The sequence below is a fragment of the Cherax quadricarinatus genome, chromosome 45, assembly GCF_038502225.1.
Source record: "Cherax quadricarinatus isolate ZL_2023a chromosome 45, ASM3850222v1, whole genome shotgun sequence".
NCBI lineage: Eukaryota > Metazoa > Arthropoda > Malacostraca > Decapoda > Parastacidae > Cherax > Cherax quadricarinatus.
Genome location: NC_091336.1, coordinates 14,348,625 through 14,368,153, shown reverse-complemented (window position 1 = coordinate 14,368,153; position 19,529 = coordinate 14,348,625). Strand labels below are relative to the sequence as shown.

Sequence of the window (19,529 nt, the reverse complement as noted above, 5' to 3'; positions counted from 1 at the left end):
ACATTGCACAGATTTCCTTAATCTTTGAAGTAGGCAACTTCTTCAATTTCTCTCTCCCCTCCTCCAAAGCAGTTTCCTCAGGTCTGCCCTCTTGCTGTTCAAGATGATCTAGCAGCTCATCAGTGGTTAGTTCTTCATTGTCCTCCTCCACCAACTCTTCCACATCCTCCCCACTAACCTCCAACCCCAAGGACTTCCCCAATGCCACAATTGATTCCTCAACTGGCATAGGATTCCCAGAGTTAGCCTCAAACCCTTCAGAATCCCTTTGGTCTACACATTCTGGCCACAGTTTTTTCCAAGCAGAGTTCAAGGTCCTCTTAGTCACTCCCTCCCAAGCCTTACTTATAAGGTTTACACAATTGAGGATATTAAAGTGCTCTCTCCAAAACTCTCTTAGAGTCAGTTGAGTTTCTGAGGTCACTACAAAGCACCTTTCAAACAGAGCTTTTGTGTACAGTTTTTTGAAGTTTGCAATAACCTGCTGGTCCATGGGCTGCAGGAGAGGAGTGGTATTAGGAGGCAAAAACTTGACCTTAATGAAGCTCATGTCCCCACAAAGTCGCTCTGCCAAGTCTGTAGGATGACCAGGGGCATTGTCTAACACCAGGAGGCACTTAAGGTCTAATTTCTTTTCAGTTAGGTAATTTTTCACATTGGGGGCAAATGATTGGTGTAACCAGTCATAGAAAAAGTCCCTAGTGACCCATGCCTTACTATTTGCCCTCCACAGCACACACAAATTAGCCTTGAGGATATTCTTTTGCCTGAACGCTCTGGGAGTTTCAGAGTGATACACTAATAAAGGCTTCACTTTGCAATCGCCACTAGCATTGGCACACATGAGAAGAGTAAGCCTGTCTTTCATAGGCTTATGTCCTGGGAGTGCCTTTTCCTCCTGAGTAATGTAGGTCCTGCTTGGCATTTTCTTCCAAAACAGGCCTGTTTTGTCACAATTAAACACTTGTTCTGGTTTCAGTCCTTCACTGTCTATGTACTCCTTGAATTCCTGCACATATTTTTCAGCTGCTTTGTGGTCTGAACTGGCAGCCTCACCATGCCTTATCACACTATGTATGCCACTACGCTTCTTAAATCTCTCAAACCAACCTTTGCTGGCCTTAAATTCACTCAGATCACTAGTTGCTGGCATTTTTTTAATTAAATCCTCATGCAACTTCCTAGCCTTTTCACTTATGATCGCTTGAGAGATGCTATCTGTTTTTTGCTTATCCACACCAATAAGAGTCTCTCAACATCTTCTATCACTTGCGATCTCTGTTTCGAAAGCACAGTTGCACCTTTGGCAAGAACAGCTTCCTTGATTGCCGTTTTCTTGCACACAATAGTAGCGATGGTTGATTGGAGTTTTGTGTACAACCTGGCCAGGTCGGAGACACGTACTCCACTTTCATAAACCATACCCCCGGCCGGGATTGAACCCGCGGTCATAGAGTCTCAAAACTCCAGCCCGTCGCGTTAGCCACTAGACCAGCTAGCCACAATAAGATTCATCCAACTAGGTATATTTCTACACCATAGGAAGGTTAGCACAGGCACCACTGTGACCACAAATGCAAGTTTTTACAGACGAATCTCCAGCTAGCGTGGCCGTGACGAACTCTAGCTCAAGTCCCGAGAGAACAAGTAAACAAGAGAGAACAAGTAAACAAGAGAGAACAAGAGAAATGCAGGGGATTGTAAACAAATTGAGAGTAAACAGGTGGTGGGCAGTCAGACGAATGCCTATTAATACCTGTCCATTTGCTGTTCATATGCATTCATTTCACATTTCTTTGTGAAGCTTTTTCCCCACAATACAAACACCTTACATTGTGTACAAGTTGTTTTCATGTTGTTGCAGTAGAATAAATAACAGCATCTCTCCCATTCTTATGCAACACAATTTTTAGAGCTAATAACATTATGAATGAAAGCATACAAAAGGAATATTTTTCTACAGTTATCCTTCCAGTAATACATGCTATACTATACTGTACACAGCTTCTTTGGTGATGGACTAGAGAAAACGTAATTCTTGCCATCCCTCCTACAAGTGACCCGCCTACCACATCTCGCATGTCAGTTTGTTCTATTATGGTTGTATGTATAAATGATATGTAGCATGTTTCTTATATAATTTTGAAAAAATATCTTGGATTAATGAAAATATCTATAATGACGTAATACAGTGGAACCTCTACTTACAAGTTTAATCCGTTGTTCGCATCTGGATTTGCTCGTTTTCAGAGTCAATTTCCTCATGCCTGGAATTCCAGTGGACTTCCAGGCATACAAAAATGCTTCAATATTTCCCTAATATCAACTCTACGGCTTATTTATCTATCACAATTCATCTAACATGACATAATAAACAATATTAATAACATAGAAACATGATATATACGCTAGAATGAATAAAATAAATGTCATTACGTATGTGGCTAGTGGTGGTGACAGCGGCCATTCCTGCTCCTGACTACAGTACATGTGTAGAGAACCTAGGATAACCCAAAAAAGTCAGACAGAGTGACTATAATTGCCACACTCTTAATGTTACACTTAATTGCTGCACTCGTAATGCTACACTTTGTCACTGACTCCTCCTGCTTTAGTAGTGGTACGCTGGTACTGCCTGGCCAAGTCCTTAACCCTCCACCTAGTTTGTTTATTTATGATTTCCTGCTTTAATTCCATGGAAATCATCCTCTTTTTCTTCTCAGCACTGTCCTTTGCACTTGCTTTCTTAGGACCCATTGTTAGAAACGAATAACTGCACGAAACGTAAGGAAAACACGAGAATTCCCTCCACCACGAGTGGAGTGGACTGAGCATTGTTTTGATACATACTGCCATCTCGTGATGGTGTTCGGAAACTCATAGTATAGGGTACAACAAGGTTGCTACCAGGGTACAAAAAGGTTGTTTTTAAGGTACAATGTCTGCCACTGCTGCTTCATGTTGTCTGCTGTTACAAGTAACGCGATTTCTAATAAGTATAGAGATCTCCAGTGAATACTAGAAAGGACTGTCCTTCTAGCATTCAGCCTGTTACTGGGTTTTCGTAACAAGTAGTCAGTATCCTGGTCCAATTATCCATTATAATTCAATAAGAATTATTAGTGCTTCAAGATTACAACTGGTAGGCTACTAACTAGAGAAATTAAAATTTATTAAGTTTATTAATAATAATGTCTAGAGGTAGAAGATCAAAGTAAATTAAATTAATCAATTGAAAATAATATAGGATACAAGTTCCTACACTTCTCTCGTGTACAGTAGTATTGTGCTGAAATCACTTATCACATTTATACGTCTTAAGTACCGTCTGGTACATTAACATTTAATAAGATATTACAAATATGTACAAGTAAATTTGTGTGTGTGTGTGTAAGTGCTCTAAGTAGTTCGCTATGTCTCAAGACTCGACTAGACTTAAACCAGTGACTGACAAAGTCCTCACATCAACTAACTTCTTGACTGCCTGGCAATCAGAACAGCTTGCTTGAACAATAAAACAATTGCTAAGCCCAATAGCAATATAACAAGCAACTGCAACACAGAATCAGGATCAAGGAGATAATATAACGACACTAAGTAGGGACCATCTGCACATCCTCCACAAAAGTCACAAAACTCCCATACTACTGAATCTAAGTTCAGCATAAGAAAATCCCCGACTGTGACAGTACCCAGATACCAGTACAAATTAGGTCAGAAGCTACAGCTCAGGACCCGAGTTGCTCAGAGTGTCTATGCGACACACAACCTCAGTACAACGTCGAAAATCACTAAGTCTAGACAATGTTCTGTGAACAAAGTTCTACAGAACCAACAACAAGAAAGTGACAGAGACGATCTTCCAACAAGGGCCAATAAGGGAGAGTTAGGCGCGTCTTGTCAGGAATACGTCCAACCACCAAGAGAGTCTAGCCCAGACTGACTACTCCAGGCGAGGTGTGAACTCCCCCCCCTCGATCACGTGATTGCTCCGTGGACAGTTGCTGCCCAGCAACACTGAGAAGCCGGCAGGGAAACGAGCAATGAGCGATAATTACAGTAGTTAGACAATCAAGACTTGAACTATTAGCACTGAATAATATATAGTATATGTTACATCCTACCTAATAAAAGTAACTAAGTCAGATAATATAAAGCAATATATTTACGATTTAGCTATTATCGCAAATATAAGCAATATAAAATTATATGAAAAGGTAATACAGTATACATTATATACATTGTGACCCATTCAGGGGTCGCAACATCTGCCACTGTGGTTTCTTGTTGTCTGCCACTGCTGCTTCATGATGTCTGCCACTGCTGCTTCATGTCGTCTGCCACTACTGCTTCATGTTGTCTGCCGCTACTGCTTCATGTTGTCTGCCACTGCTGCTTCATGTTGTCTGCCACTGCTACCTCATGATGTCTGCCACTGCTGCTTCATGATGTCTGCCACTGAAGCTGCTTCATGTCTGCCACTGCTGCTTCATGTTGTCTGCAACTGTTGCTTCATGTTGTCTGCCACTGCTGCTTCATAATGTCTGCCACTGCTGCTTCATGTTGTCTGCCACTGCTGCTTCATGTCTGCCACTGCTGCTTTATGTTGTCTGCCACTGCTGCTTCATGTTGTCTGCCACTGCTGGTTCATGTCTGCCACTGCTGCCTCATGATATCTGCTCCCGCTTTTGCTAGCGTGTTGAAGAGCTTTCCAATATGTGAAGGTTGAGGGGCAGTGCCAATTGGACAGGTATTGGATGGTGATGTCATTTGTTTACTCTTGAACATCGCCAAAGAATCTAACATTTCTGCTATTTTGAGCTCAATTTCAAGGTACTTTTCATCGTGAAACCAATCAAAGTCATATATATTTCTGTAGTATATCTTCCATTCTATCAAATGAAACCAAAAAAAAAAAACGAGAATGCAACCATAAAAACCATACGAAAATATACCGCTAAGGGGAGGCTAATGGCTGAGAAGAGAACTCCATTATTTATAGTCCAATTTCTTTCAGTTTTAGTGTACGTTAAGAAGCATCTTTCCATCATACATTGCCCGTTTCAATAAGATAGTCCAACAAACTGAGATCCAATTCCCTAGATCAAGAGCAAGAGCCCCTCACCAGCATCAAGGAACCTCCCATGAGGCTCGCTCGCATCTGGAAATTTTGCTCGCGTCTGGAAGCAAAAAATATGCCGAGCGACTTCTCATATTTGGAAAAACTCACACGTGGATGCACTCGTAAGTAGAGGTTCCACTGTACCTTTCTTGTACCACTTGTCAGACACTGCAACATCATGGAATCTTGGTTCACAGGACATCTACAAGACCTTCTTCACGGCTATTACAACTAACCCATCCCTTTGGGTAGGACCTACTTCCACTGGGGAATCCCGCCTACCAGTGGCTATGCCCTCGTCTGCTACACATCCCTTCCACTGACGCCTATATAACCGCCAGTCTCCTTACCTTTGCTCCAGATTCTCCACCACCACAATGCTGTGAACACTAACTCCAAGGCTGAGGGACTGATTACCTCATCTTTTGTATATAGTTCTACTATCTTCTAATTATGTCCTAGAATCTGTATTGATAAAGCCACTGGATGGCGAAACGTCTACAATAAAGATAACCAGATGTTGCACATGTGTCTTAACTTTCATATTGTCAGTATTTTGTACCTTTCTTGTACAACTTGTCAGACACTGCAACATCATGGAATCTTGGTTCAGAGGACATCTACAAGATCTTTTTCATGGCTACTACAACTAACCCATCCCTTTGGGTAGGACCTACTTCCACTGGGAAATCCCGCCTACAAGTGACTATGCCCTCGTCTGCTACACGTCCCTTCCACTGACGTCTATATAACCGCCAGTCTCCTTACCTTTGCTCCAGATTCTCCACCACCATGATGCTGTAAACACTAACTCCAAGGCTGAGGGACTGATTACCTCATCTTTTGTATATAGCTCTACTATCTTCTAATTATGTCCTAGAATCTGTATTGATAAAGCCACTGGATGGCGAAACGTCTACAATAAAGATATCCAGATGTTGCACATGTGTCTTAACTTTCAGATTTATACACTCTTTTGTTCAACCTTTCTTACTTCATTCTCTTTAAATGGTCAAATAATCTCAGCAACGTTTCCTCCACTTACTGAAATATACCCTTCATACCATCTCTCTGGGTTTATGACCATTAACTAGCTTCTTCCTAACTACATTATTATAATCATGGGAAAGCACTAAACCCATAGGATTATACAGTGCATGTGGGGGGGGGATGGAAGGTATTCAGGCTCAATTCAGGGAACTGGAGCAGAGATCCAATTCCCTAGATCAAAAGCCCCTCACCAGCATCAAGGAACCTCCCTTGAGGTTATTATAATGTTATTTTTCTCTTGTTGCTTTGTTAACCTCTTCAGGATTCTTGTTTGTTTTATCTGTTATATTTTGCTTTTACAGGATAATCTTTACCTTGTTCACAGGATTGAATTGCATGATAAGGTGCATTTGTTTGTTTTGCCAGGACTGGTGAGCCATGAACAAGGGAATGTTAAAGCGGCTGCTGTCAGCATTGATGTATGGCGTCTGCTCCTTCCTTATTGTGGTGGTTAATAAAACTGTCCTTACATCCTACAAGTGAGTACTCATAACCCTTGTACATAGCAGCTGTCCTTGGTTGTTTATTTTTATATCACCAGTAATATTTTCTTGCACCTTTTTTCAGGTATTTTTAAAATCATATCGTGGAAATGTTGGGCATGTTTCCTTATACCTGTTGTTCTGTTCACCTAGCAGTAAGTAGGTACCTGGGTGTTAGTCGACTGACGTGGATCCCATCCAGGGGGTGGGGGGGTAGTATACCTCAGATAGGGCTAGGCTTTGAAATGAGCAGAGGTAGGATAACAGTTTTTATTCTGTAAAAGTGATTTAGTGTAAAAAAATAGAGAAAACACATACACACACACACACACACACACACACACACACACACACACACACACACACACACACACACACACACACACACACACACACACACACACACACACGAAAATAGGGAGATCAGTCGCAGAGCCAGGAATGAGTACGCACAGGTAAGGAGGGAGGCCCAGCGACAGTATGAAAATGACATAGCATCGAGAATCAAGACTGACCCGAAACTGTTGTATAGCCACATCAGGAGGAAGACAACAGTCAAAGACCAGGTGATCAGATTAAGGACAGAAGGTGGAGAACTCACAAGAAATGATCAGGAGGTATGTGAGGAGCTGAACAGGAGATTTAAGGAAGTTTTACAGTAGAGACAGGAAGGGCTGTGGGAAGACAGCACAGAAGGGAACATCAAGAGGGAATATACCAACAAGTGTTGGATGACATACGAACAACTGAGGAAGAGGTGAAGAAGCTCTTAAGTGACCTTGACACCTCAAAGGCGATGGGACCGGACAACATCTCCCCATGGGTCCTTAGAGAAGGAGCAGAGATGCTGTGCGTGCCTCTAACCACAATCTTCAACACATCCCTTGAAACTGGGCAACTATCTGAGAAATGGAAGACAGCTAATGTAGTCTCCATATTTAAGAAAGGAAACAGAAACGAGGCACTAAACTACAGACCTGTGTCTCTGACATGTATTGTGTGCAAAGTCATGGAGAAGATTATCAGGAGGAGAGTGGTCGAACACCTGGAAAGGAACAAGATTATAAATGAAAACCAGCATGGGTTCATGGAAGGCAAATCTTGTATCACAAACCTCCTGGAGTTTTATGACAAGGTAACAGAAGTAAGACACGAGAGAGAGGGGTGGGTAGATTGCGTTTTCCTAGACTGCAGGAAGGCCTTTGACACAGTTTCCCACAAGAGATTAGTGCAGAAGCTGGAGGATCAGGCGCACGTAAAAGGGAGGGCACTGCAATGGATAAGAGAATACCTGACAGGGAGGCAGCAACGAGTCATGGTACGTGAAGAGGTATCACAGTGGGCGCCTGTTACGAGCGGGGTCCCACAGGGGTCAGTTCTAGGACCAGTGCTATTTTTGATATATGTGAACAACATGATGGAAGGAATAGACTCTGAAGTGTCCCTGTTCGCAGATGACATGAAGTTGATGAGAAGAATTAAATCGGACAAGGATGAGGCAGGACTGCAAAGAGACCTGGACAGGCTGGACATGTGGTCCAGCAACTGGCTTCTCGAATTCAATCCAGCCAAATGCAAAGTCACGAAGATTGGGGAGGGGCAAAGAAAACCGCAGACAGAGTATAGGCTAGGTGGACAAAGAATACAGACCTCACTCAGGGAGAAAGACCTTAGGGTGACCATAACACCGAGCACATCACCGGAGGCACACATCAACCAAATAACCGCTGCAGCATACGGGTGCCTGGCAAACCTGAGAATAGCGTTCCGATACCTTAATAAGGAATCGTTCAAGACACTGTACACTGTGTATGTTAGGCCCATACTGGAGTATGCAGCACCAGTCTGGAACCCACACCTGGTCAAGCACGTCAAGAAGTTAGAGAAAGTACAAAGGTTTGCAACAAGGCTAGTCCCAGAGCTCAAGGGAATGTCGTACGAGGAAAGGTTAAGGGAAATCGGACTGACGACACTGGAGGACAGAAGGGTCAGGGGATACATGATAACGACATACAAGATACTGCGGGGAATAGACAAGGTGGACAGAGATAGGATGTTCCAGAGAGGGGACACAGGGACAAGGGGTCACAACTGGAAGCTGAAGACTCAGACGAGTCACAGGGACGTTAGGAAGTATTTCTTCAGTCATAGAGTTGTCAGCAAGTGGAATAGCCTAGCAAGTGAAGTAGTGGAGGCAGGAACCATACATAGTTTTAAGAAGAGGTATGACAAAGCTCAGGAAGCAGAGAGAGAGAGGATCCAGTAGCGATCAGTGAAGAGGCGGGGCCAGGAGCTGAGTCTCGACCCCTGCAACCACAATTAGGTGAGTACACACACACACACACACACACACACACACACACACACACACACACACACACACACACACACACACACACACACACACACACACACACACACACACACACACTTCCTACTATCTCTCTGACTCATTTGTGTCTTCAACTTCCAATTGTGGCCTCTTGTTTCTGTGTCCCCTCCCTGGAACATCCTGTCCTTGTCCACCTTGTCTATTCCACGCAGTATTTTATATGTCGTTATCATGTCTCCCCTGACCCTCCTGTCCTCCAGTGTCGTCAGGCCGATTTCCCTTAATCTTTCTTCATAGGACATTCCCCTTAGCTCTGGAACTAACCTTGTTGCAAACCTTTGTACTTTCTCTAGTTTCTTGACGTGCTTTATCATGTGCGGGTTCCAAACAGGTGCTGCATACTCCAGTATGGGCCTGACATACACGGTGTACAGTGTCTTGAATGACTCCTTACTAAGGTATCGGGGCCAGGAGCTCGGACTCGACCCCCGCAACCTCAACTAGGTGAGTACTAGGTGAGTACACTGGCTTCTCGAATTCAATCCAGCCAAATGCAAAGTCATGAAGATTGGGGAGGGGCAAAGAAAACCGCAGACAGAGTATAGGCTAGGTGGACAAAGAATACAGACCTCACTCAGGGAGAAGGCAGAAGCTAGAGCATCAGGCGCATATAACAGGAAGGGCACTGCAATGGATCAGAGAATACCTGACAGGGAGGCAACAACGAGTCATGGTACGTAATGATGTATCACAGTGGGCACCTGTGACGAGCGGGGTCCCACAGGGGTCGGTCCTAGGACCAGTGCTATTTTTGGTATATGTGAACGACATGACGGAAGGGTTAGACTCAGAAGTGTCTCTGTTTGCAGATGATGTGAAGTTAATGAGGAGAATTAAATCTGATGAGGACCAGGCAGGACTTCAAAGAGACCTGGACAGACTGGACACCTGGTCCAGCAAATGGCTTCTCGAATTTAATCCTGCCAAATGCAAAGTCATGAAGATAGGGGAAGGGCACAGAAGACCACAGACAGAGTATAGGCTAGGTGGCCAAAGACTGCAAACCTCACTCAAGGAGAAAGATCTTGGGGTGAGTATAACACCGAGCATGTCTCCGGAAGCACACATCAATCAGATAACTGCTGCAGCATATGGGCGCCTGGCAAACCTGAGAACAGCATTCCGATACCTTAGTAAGGAGTCATTCAAGATACTGTACACCGTGTATGTCAGGCCCATACTGGAGTATGCAGCACCTGTTTGGAACCCGCACTTGATAAAGCACGTCAAGAAACTAGAGAAAGTACAAAGGTTTGCAACAAGGTTAGTTCCAGAGCTAAGGGGAATGTCCTATGAAGAAAGATTAAGGGAAATCGGCCTGACGACACTGGAGGACAGGAGGGTCAGGGGAGACATGATAACGACATATAAAATACTGCATGGAATAGACAAGGTGGACAAGGACAGGATGTTCCAGGGAGGGGACACAGAAACAAGAGGCCACAATTGGAAGTTGAAGACACAAATGAGTCAGAGAGATAGTAGGAAGTATTTCTTCAGTCATAGAGTTGTAAGGCAGTGGAATAGCCTAGAAAATGAAGTAGTGGAGGCAGGAACCATACACAGTTTTAAGACGAGGTTTGATAAAGCTCATGGAGTGGGGAGAGAGAGGGCCTAGTAGCAACCGGTGAAGAGGCGGGGCCAGGAGCTAGGACTCGACCCCTGCAACCACAAATAGGTGAGTACACACACACACACACACACACACACACACACACACACACCTGGAGCTCCATGGGGGTCCCGAAACATGGAGGGCCAAGATGATGGATGTGGTACTGGAAAACCTCATGCATCAACATGTTAGAGACACTACCAGAGAGAGAGGAGAGGATGAACCAGCAAGACTGGACCTTGTATTCACCTTGAGTAGTTCAGACATCGAGGATATCATGTATGAAAGGCCCCTGGGAGCTAGTGATCATGTGGTTCTGTGCTTCGACTACATAGTTGAGCTCCAAGTGGAGAGAGTAGCAGGAATAGGGTGGGAAAAACCAAACTACAAAAGGGGGAACTACTCAGGCATGAGGAACTTCCTTCAAGACATTCAGTGGGAGAGGGAACTAACAGGAAAACCAATACAAGAAATGATGGACTATGTAGCAACAAAATGCAAGGAGGCAGAGGAGAGGTTTGTTCCCAAGGGAAACAGAAATAATGGGAAGAACAGAACGAGTCCTTGGTTCACCCAAAGGTGTAGGGAGGCAAAAACTAGGTGTACTAGAGAATGGAAAAGGTACAGAAGACAGAGAACTCAGGAAAATAAAGAGATTAGCCGAAGAGCCAGAAACGAATATGCACAGATAAGAAGGGAGGCTCAGCGACAATATGAAAATGACATAGCATCGAAAGTCAAGACTGACCCGAAGCTGTTGTACAGCCACATCAGGAGGAAAACAACAGTCAAGGACCAGGTAATCAGACTGAGGAAAGGTGATGGGGAATTCACAAGAAACGACCGGGAGGTATGTCAGGAGCTCAACACGAGATTTAAAGAAGTATTTACAGTGGAAATCAGTAGGACTCCAGGAAATCAGAACAGGGGGGTACACCAGCAAGTGCTGGATGAGGTACATATAACCAAGGAGGAGGTGAAGAAGCTGCTATGCGAACTTGACACCTCAAAGGCGGTGGGACCAGACAACATCTCTCCGTGGGTCCTTAAAGAGGGAGCAGAGATATTGTGTGTACCATTAACAAAGATCTTCAATACGTCATTTGAAACTGGGCAACTCCCCGAGGTATGGAAGATGGCAAATGTAGTCCCAGTTTTTAAAAAGACATGAGACACTAACTACAGACCTGTATCACTAACGTGTATAGTATGCAAGGTCATGAAGAAGATCAGGAGGAGAGTGGTGGAGCACCTGGAAAGAAACAAGTGTATAATTGACAACCAGCATGGTTTCAGGGAAGGAAAATCCTGTGTCACAAACCTACTAGAGTTTTATGACAAGGTGACAGGAGTAAGACAAGAGAGAGGGATGGATTGACTGCATTTTTTTTGGACTGCAAGTAGGCCTTCGACACAGTTCCTCACAAGAGGTTACTGCAAAAGCTAGAGGATCAGGCACACATAACAGGAAAGGCACTGCAATGGATCAGAGAATACTTGACAGGGAGGCAACAACGAGTCATGGTACGTGACGAGGTGTCAGAGTGGGTGCCTGTGACAAGCGGGGTTCCACAGGGGTCAGTCCTAGGACCTGTGCTGTTCTTGGTATATGTGAATGACATAATGGAAGGGATAGACTCAGAAGTGTCCTTGTTTGCAGATGATGTGAAGTTAATGAGAAGAATCAAATCGGATGAGGATCAGGCAGGACTACAAAGAGACCTGGACAGGCTACAAGTCTGGTCCAGCAACTGGCTCCTTGAGTTTAACCCTGCCAAATGCAAAGTCATGAAGATTGGGGAAGGGCAAAGAAGACCGCAGACACAATATAGTTTAGATGGCCAAAGTCTGCAAACCTCACTCAAGGAAAAAGATCTGGGGATGAGTATAACACCGAACATATCTCCTGAGGCGCACATCAATCAGATAACTGCTGCAGCATACGGGCGCCTGGCAAACCTACGGATAGTGTTCCGATACCTCAGTAAGGATTCATTCAAGACTCTGTATACCATTTACGTCAGGCCCATACTGGAGTATGCAGCACCAGTTTGGAATCCACACCTGGTCAAGCACGTCAAGAAATTAGAGAAAGTGCAAAGGTTTGCAACAAGACTAGTCCCAGAGCTACGGGGATTGTCCTACGAAGAAAGGTTGAGGGAAATCGGCCTGACGACACTGGAGGACAGGAGGGTCAGGGGAGACATGATAACGACATATAAAATACTGTGCAGAATAGACAAGGTGGACAAAGACGGGATGTTCCAAAGATGGGACACAGACACAAGAGGTCACAATTGGAAGTTGAAGACTCAGATGAATCAAAGGGATGTTAGGAAGCATTTCTTCGGTCATAGAGTAGTCAGGCCGTGGAATAGCCTAGAAAGTGACGTAGTGGATGCGGGAACCATACATAGTTTTAAGGTGAGGTATGATAAAGCTCATGGGGCAGGGAGAGAGAGGACCTAGTAGCAATCAGCGAAGAGGCAGGGCCAGGAGCTATGACTCGACCCCTGCAACCACAAAGAGGTGAGAACACACACACACACACACACACACACACACACACACACACACACACACACACACACACACACACACACACACACACACACACACACACACACACACACAGGGACGTTAGGAAGTATTTCTTCAGTCATAGAGTCGTCAGAAAGTGGAATAGCCTAGCAAGTGAAGTAGTGGAGGCAGGAACCATACATAGTTTTAAGAAGAGGTATGATAAAGCTCAGGAAGCAGAGAGGAAGAGGACCTAGTAGCAATCAGTGAAGAGACGGGGCCAGGAGCTGAGTCTCGACCCCTGCAACCACAATTAGGTGAGTACAATTAGGTGAGTACACACACACACACACAGTCACAATCATGACAAGTTACAAAGGTATTTACAGATTACAGAGGTACGTAATGGGTCCAGGGACTGGGCTCCCAAAGTTGTGATGGCTGAACTAGGTACAAGGTAATGAACTCACAAGTTACAAAGGTAATGAATCCTGTAAGAATAGTTACTTACGTTTATACATGGCTACAATCATGAACAAATTATAGTGTAATGAACAATTCACACTTCCACACCCGGTCACAACTGTAGTGAGTTATTGGTGCAAATATTGATTGTTGAGACACACACACACACATATACAAATTCATACACACACACACACATAAACACACACATAAACACACACACACACACACACACACACACACACACACACACACACACACACACACACACACACACACACACACACACATTCACAAATTCATACACACACACACACATTCACAAATTCATACACACACACACACACACACACACATAAACACACACACACACACACACACACACACACACACACACACACACACACACACACACACACACACACACACACACACACACACACACACAGATGTTGATGACGTGAAGTTGATGAGAAGAATTCACTCGATCGAAGACCAGGCAGAACTACAAAGGGATCTGGACAGGCTGCAGACCTGGTCCAGCAATTGGCTCCTGGAGTTCAATCCCACCAAGTGCAAAGTCATGAAGATTGGGGAAGGGCAAAGAAGGCCGCAGATGGAGTACAGTCTAGGGGGTCAGAGACTACAAACCTCACTCAAGGAAAAAGATCTTGGGGTGAGTATAACACCAGGCACATCTCCTGAAGCGCACATCAACCAAATAACTGCTGCAGCATATGGGCGCCTAGCAAACCTCAGAACAGCATTCCGACATCTTAATAAGGAATCATTCAGGACCCTGTACACCGTGTACGTTAGGCCCATATTGGAGTATGCGGCACCAGTTTGGAACCCACACCTAGCCAAGCACGTGAAGAAACTAGAGAAAGTGCAAAGGTTTGCAACAAGACTAGTCCCAGAGCTAAGAGGTATGTCCTACGAGGAGAGGTTAAGGGAAATCAACCTGACGACACTGGAGGACAGGAGAGATAGGGGGGACATGATAACGACATACAAAATACTGAGAGGAATTGACAAGGTGGACAAAGACAGGATGTTCCAGAGATTGGACACAGTAACAAGGGGACACAGTTGGAAGCTGAAGATACAGATGAATCACAGGGATGTTAGGAAGTATTTCTTCAACCACAGAGTAGTCAGTAAGTGGAATAGTTTGGGAAGCGATGTAGTGGAGGCAGGATCCATACATAGCTTTAAGCAGAGGTATGATAAAGCTCACGGCTCAGGGAGAGTGACCTAGTAGCGATCAGTGAAGAGGCGGGGCCAGGAGCTCGGACTCGACCCCCGCAACCTCAACTAGGTGAGTACAACTAGGTGAGTACACACACACACACACACACACACACACACACACACACACACACACACACACACACACACACACACACACACCCCTACACACCTACACACACACAACAGGCCTAGTGTCTAATCGACATGTGCCTTGGACGAAATGGTAACTAACCTACACACCTACACACACACAACAGGCCTAGTGTCTAATCGACATGTGCCTAGGACAAAATGGTAACTAACACCAGAAGCTGAGTATCGACCCCCGCAACCACAATTAGGTGAGTACACACGAGAGGGAGAGACATACACAAAAACTCAGGTGTGCACAATGGAGATGCGACATCATAGGTGTGTTTCACACCTGGCAGAAACACCACTCTCCCCGATAACCACCACCACTTCCCTCTCATCCTCATCACCTCTACTTCCTTCCCACTACCCACATCATTCCCACCTCATTACCTCTACCTCCTTCCCACTTCCCTCATCATTCCCATCTCATCACCTCTACCTCCTTCCCACCGCCCCCGTTTCCTTCCCACCACCCTCATCACTCCTATCTTCCCACTACCCTCATCACCCCATCTCCTTCCCACCACCCCCATCTCCTTCCCACCACCCTCATCACCCCATCGCCTTCCCACCACCCTCATCACCCCATCTCCTTCCCACCACCCTCATCACTCCCATCTTCCCACCATCCTCATCACTCCCATCTTCCCACCACCCTCATCACTCCCATCTTCCCACCACCCTCATCACTCCCATCTTCCCACCACCTTCCTCATCCCCATCTTCCACCACCCTCATCACCCCATCTCCTTCCCACCACCCTCATCACTCCCATCTTCCCACCACCCTCATCACTCCCATCTTACCACCACCCTCCTCATCCCCATCTTCCACCACCCTCATCACCCCATCTCCTTCCCACCACCCTCATCACTCCCATCTTCCCACCACCCTCATCTCCTTCCTACCACCCTCATTACCCCATCTCCTTCCTACCACCCTCATTACCCCATCTCCTTCCCACCACCCTCATCACTTCCATCTTCCCACCACCCTCATCACTTCCATCTTCCCACCACCCTCATCATCCCAATCTCCTTCCCACCACCCTCATCACTTCCATCTTCCCACCACCCCTCTTCCCATCACCCCCGTCTTCCCACCACCTCCCCTCTTTCTCTTGAAAACCACAGCACCAGGTGCTACCTCACTGGAGAGAGAATTCGACTCACAACCGTAAGAGTCTGATTTTGCTTCTCTGGCACAGAGAAACACATTGGGAAGTTTCCTTACGCCCCTGCTGGCCATGCCCCTGGCAGTAGATTAGATTTTGCCACCGAAGTGGCTAGTTTATTGTGCACCCCATATCCATCCTGTGGACGGTAGCGCGAGAGCATATGGATACACAAAAGGCCTAGGAACTAGGCCCCAAAGGGTTAACAGGAATACATATGGATTTATATCTACATATCTATAGTTCACTTATCTGTTGCAAGCAAATTTAGGAAATTTGCTTAGTATATCTGGTATCTTATTTTCATTAATAAGATATCTTGACATGTCACATAGGTTATTATACTGTCTCTGTATTCCTCAATAAGTGGACAATTAAGCACATAGTGTTCAAGAGAGTGACCATATGCCTGGTCACATAATTTACATTTAGTTTGATCATCATCTGTGTGTCTCCCAAACTGCCAGAAGTACTTGTAACCAAGCCTAAGCCTGGCCACTACAACATCAGTCAGTCTGTTCACATTGCAAGTTGCTCCATAAACATACTTATCTACGTTCATGTTATCATAGTGGGTTATAGATCTACTCAGGCTTCTAACTGCATTCCTATAACAATCATTTTCATTATTTACTTCTCTCCTAATATTATTCCTAATGCTAGACACAGTTATACCAAAGTTATATTCTACATTCTCCTTCTGGGTACTCTTCTTGGCTAACATATCAACTTTATCATGAAGGAGTAATCCAATGTGTGATGGGATCCATAGCAATTGTACATTAATTCCTTTGTCCCTAATTTTTGAGTATCTATACCTGGCTTCTCCAATGAGCATGTTGTTGGAGTCATTATATGAGTCAAGAGCCTTCAATGATGACATAGAATCAGTAATGATGATAGAGTCAAGCTCAGTATCATAGGTTAGCTTTAGCGCCATTAGGATTGCAAACAATTCAGCTTGCAGTGTAGACGCCCAGTTGTTAATTCTTATGCCTAACTCAACAGATTTATTATCGTTCTTAACTAGGGAGGTGGCAACAAGAGCAGATGCAGCCTTGCCAGAAGACTCCTGTTTAGATCCATCAGTGTATATAACTTGTGATAACTTATTACTACCAGCTAGGTGAGAAATTTCTTCTTGGGCAGTTGCTCTAACAAGAGATTTAAGGAAGGGATTACTAGCAATAAGCTTCTTGGGAGGGACTTGTAGGTATGTGATATTAAATGAACACATCTTCCATGGAGGGGTGAAATGCTCTTGTTGCCTACAGTGATACAGTTCATGCAGGTTATAAAACTTAATGCAATTGCACGTTTTCACAATCCATTTAGATCTGTGTGTATTTACCTCTAGGCACTTGGTAAGATTCACTGTGACAGTGTCTGGTTCGTTTCTCAACATTCTAATACCGAATACAGTGTTAATTTCAACAATCCTATCACTGATACTAGAAATACCAAGCTCCTTCCTCATGTTAAGAACTTTTGTAGATCTGGGACAGCCAAGAATAATCCTGAGAGCTTCATTTTGCATTAACTCCAAGGGTCGGAGAGAACTTTCTCTAGCTAATATCAACATGGGAGCAGCATAATCAATTAAGGACCTAACATAGGCTTTGTACATCATTCTCACGATTCTCACATTAGCACCATAGTTGGGATTGTAGCCAGCAACAGCTTTGAGAGCATTTAGCCTAGCTTTGCATTTCTTGTTTAGTTGTGGTATAGTGGATTTGTTAAAGGGTACATCTACACCAAGATATCTGTAAGTTTTAACGTAGCTAATGATTTCACCCTGCAAATAGATGGGTGGGGGATGTCGTTTGCTTGTTAATATCTTTGTTTTTAGAGGAAGATATTATGAGGCCTAGTCGATTACAAATTGCTTGAACTTCATTAAGAATGGTATTCATCTTCTTATGCCCTGTTGTATGGATCATGATATCATCAGCATAGCTTATAGCTATATGTTTAGGTGAGGCAGGTAGAGCATTTAGGAGAGCATTAATCAGAATATTAAATAGCATGGGACTAAGAGCTCCTCCCTGCGGTGTACCTAAAGACATTTCTTTAGAATCACTTCTGAAGCCTTGGTAAAGGACAGAGGATACTCTATTTGACAGGTATCCTATTATCCAGCAGAGTAAGCTACCACCAATATTCATTTTGGCTAGTTCATGTAGTATAACGGTTCTGTTCGCAATATCAAATGCAGATTTTAGATCAAGAAAAGTGGTAAAACTAGTAGAGGTGTGTGCAGTGAGAAAGGTGGAAATACAGTTCTGCACACTTTTACCTTTCATGAACCCATAGAGGTAGGGGGAAAGTTGGTGTCTGATTCTGTAGTACAGTCTGTTAAGCATCATTCTTTCATTATCAGGCACGTGCCTTAGAGTTCTGAGAATATCATAGGTTATACCATCCTCTCCAGGAGCAGTTGATCGACCTTTGGTTAATGCATTATCTAATTCATACTCGGTAAAGAGGCAATCACTCTCATCAGTATTTTGGCTCATAAAATTAATCAGTTTCAACATTTCTCCAGAAGTACTCTCTAAATTTTTTCTAATATGAGATGGAAGGTTTTCATGCCTGGATGTTTTGGACCAGTCATTTATGAGGTCATTTGCTTTTTCAAGAGGAAAGGGATGAGCAACATTGCCAGTCTTTTTCCTGGTTATTTTATTTATACCTTTCCAAGCCAAACTCAAAGGGGTGGCAATAAAACGTATGTATCTGTGTGTTCGCTGGTTGTCAGTCTCATCCTGGGAAAAAATGTTTTTGAAAATTCTAGTCCCGCTGGAATGTCATATCCTGTGTAAGAACACTGTAGTCCCGTATAAGAAATTCTAGTAGAAGATAGGTAGGTACCTGCTGGAAGTATTCATGTTTTGGGGAAAGGCATTTGTTTACCACCACCGCCATCCCTTCTCAGTATCATTACCACCTTCCCTCCCTGCTACTACTACATCCCTTCTCTACCGCTACCACCTCCCCTCACTACCACCTCCCCTCACTACCACCTTCCCTCACTACCACCTTCCCTCACTACCACCTTCCCTCACTACCACCTTCCCTCACTACCACCTTCCCTCACTACCACCTTCCCTCACTACCATTACCACCTCCCCTCACTGCCACCCCCTCACTACCACTTCCCCTCACTACTACCTCCCCACACTACCACCTCCCCTCACCTTCTAATATTACCACCTTCCCACACTGCCATTACCACCTCCACTCACTGCCACCTCCCCTCACTACCACCTCCCCTCACCTTCTAATATTACCACCTTCCCACACTGCCATTACCACCT

The 19,529-nt window shown here is 44.5% G+C and overlaps 1 protein-coding gene across 1 annotated transcript in view; it reads left to right on the top strand.

Moving 5' to 3' along the window:
* frc (fringe connection) overlaps nt 1-19,529 on the top strand; it is a 252,883-nt gene that overhangs the window by 14,408 nt on the left and 218,946 nt on the right. The window contains exon 2 of the mRNA XM_070094316.1: nt 6,539-6,651. Coding sequence (XP_069950417.1) covers nt 6,551-6,651 — 101 coding nt within the window. The 5' untranslated portion in view covers nt 6,539-6,550. The remainder of the gene's footprint in view (nt 1-6,538; nt 6,652-19,529) is intronic.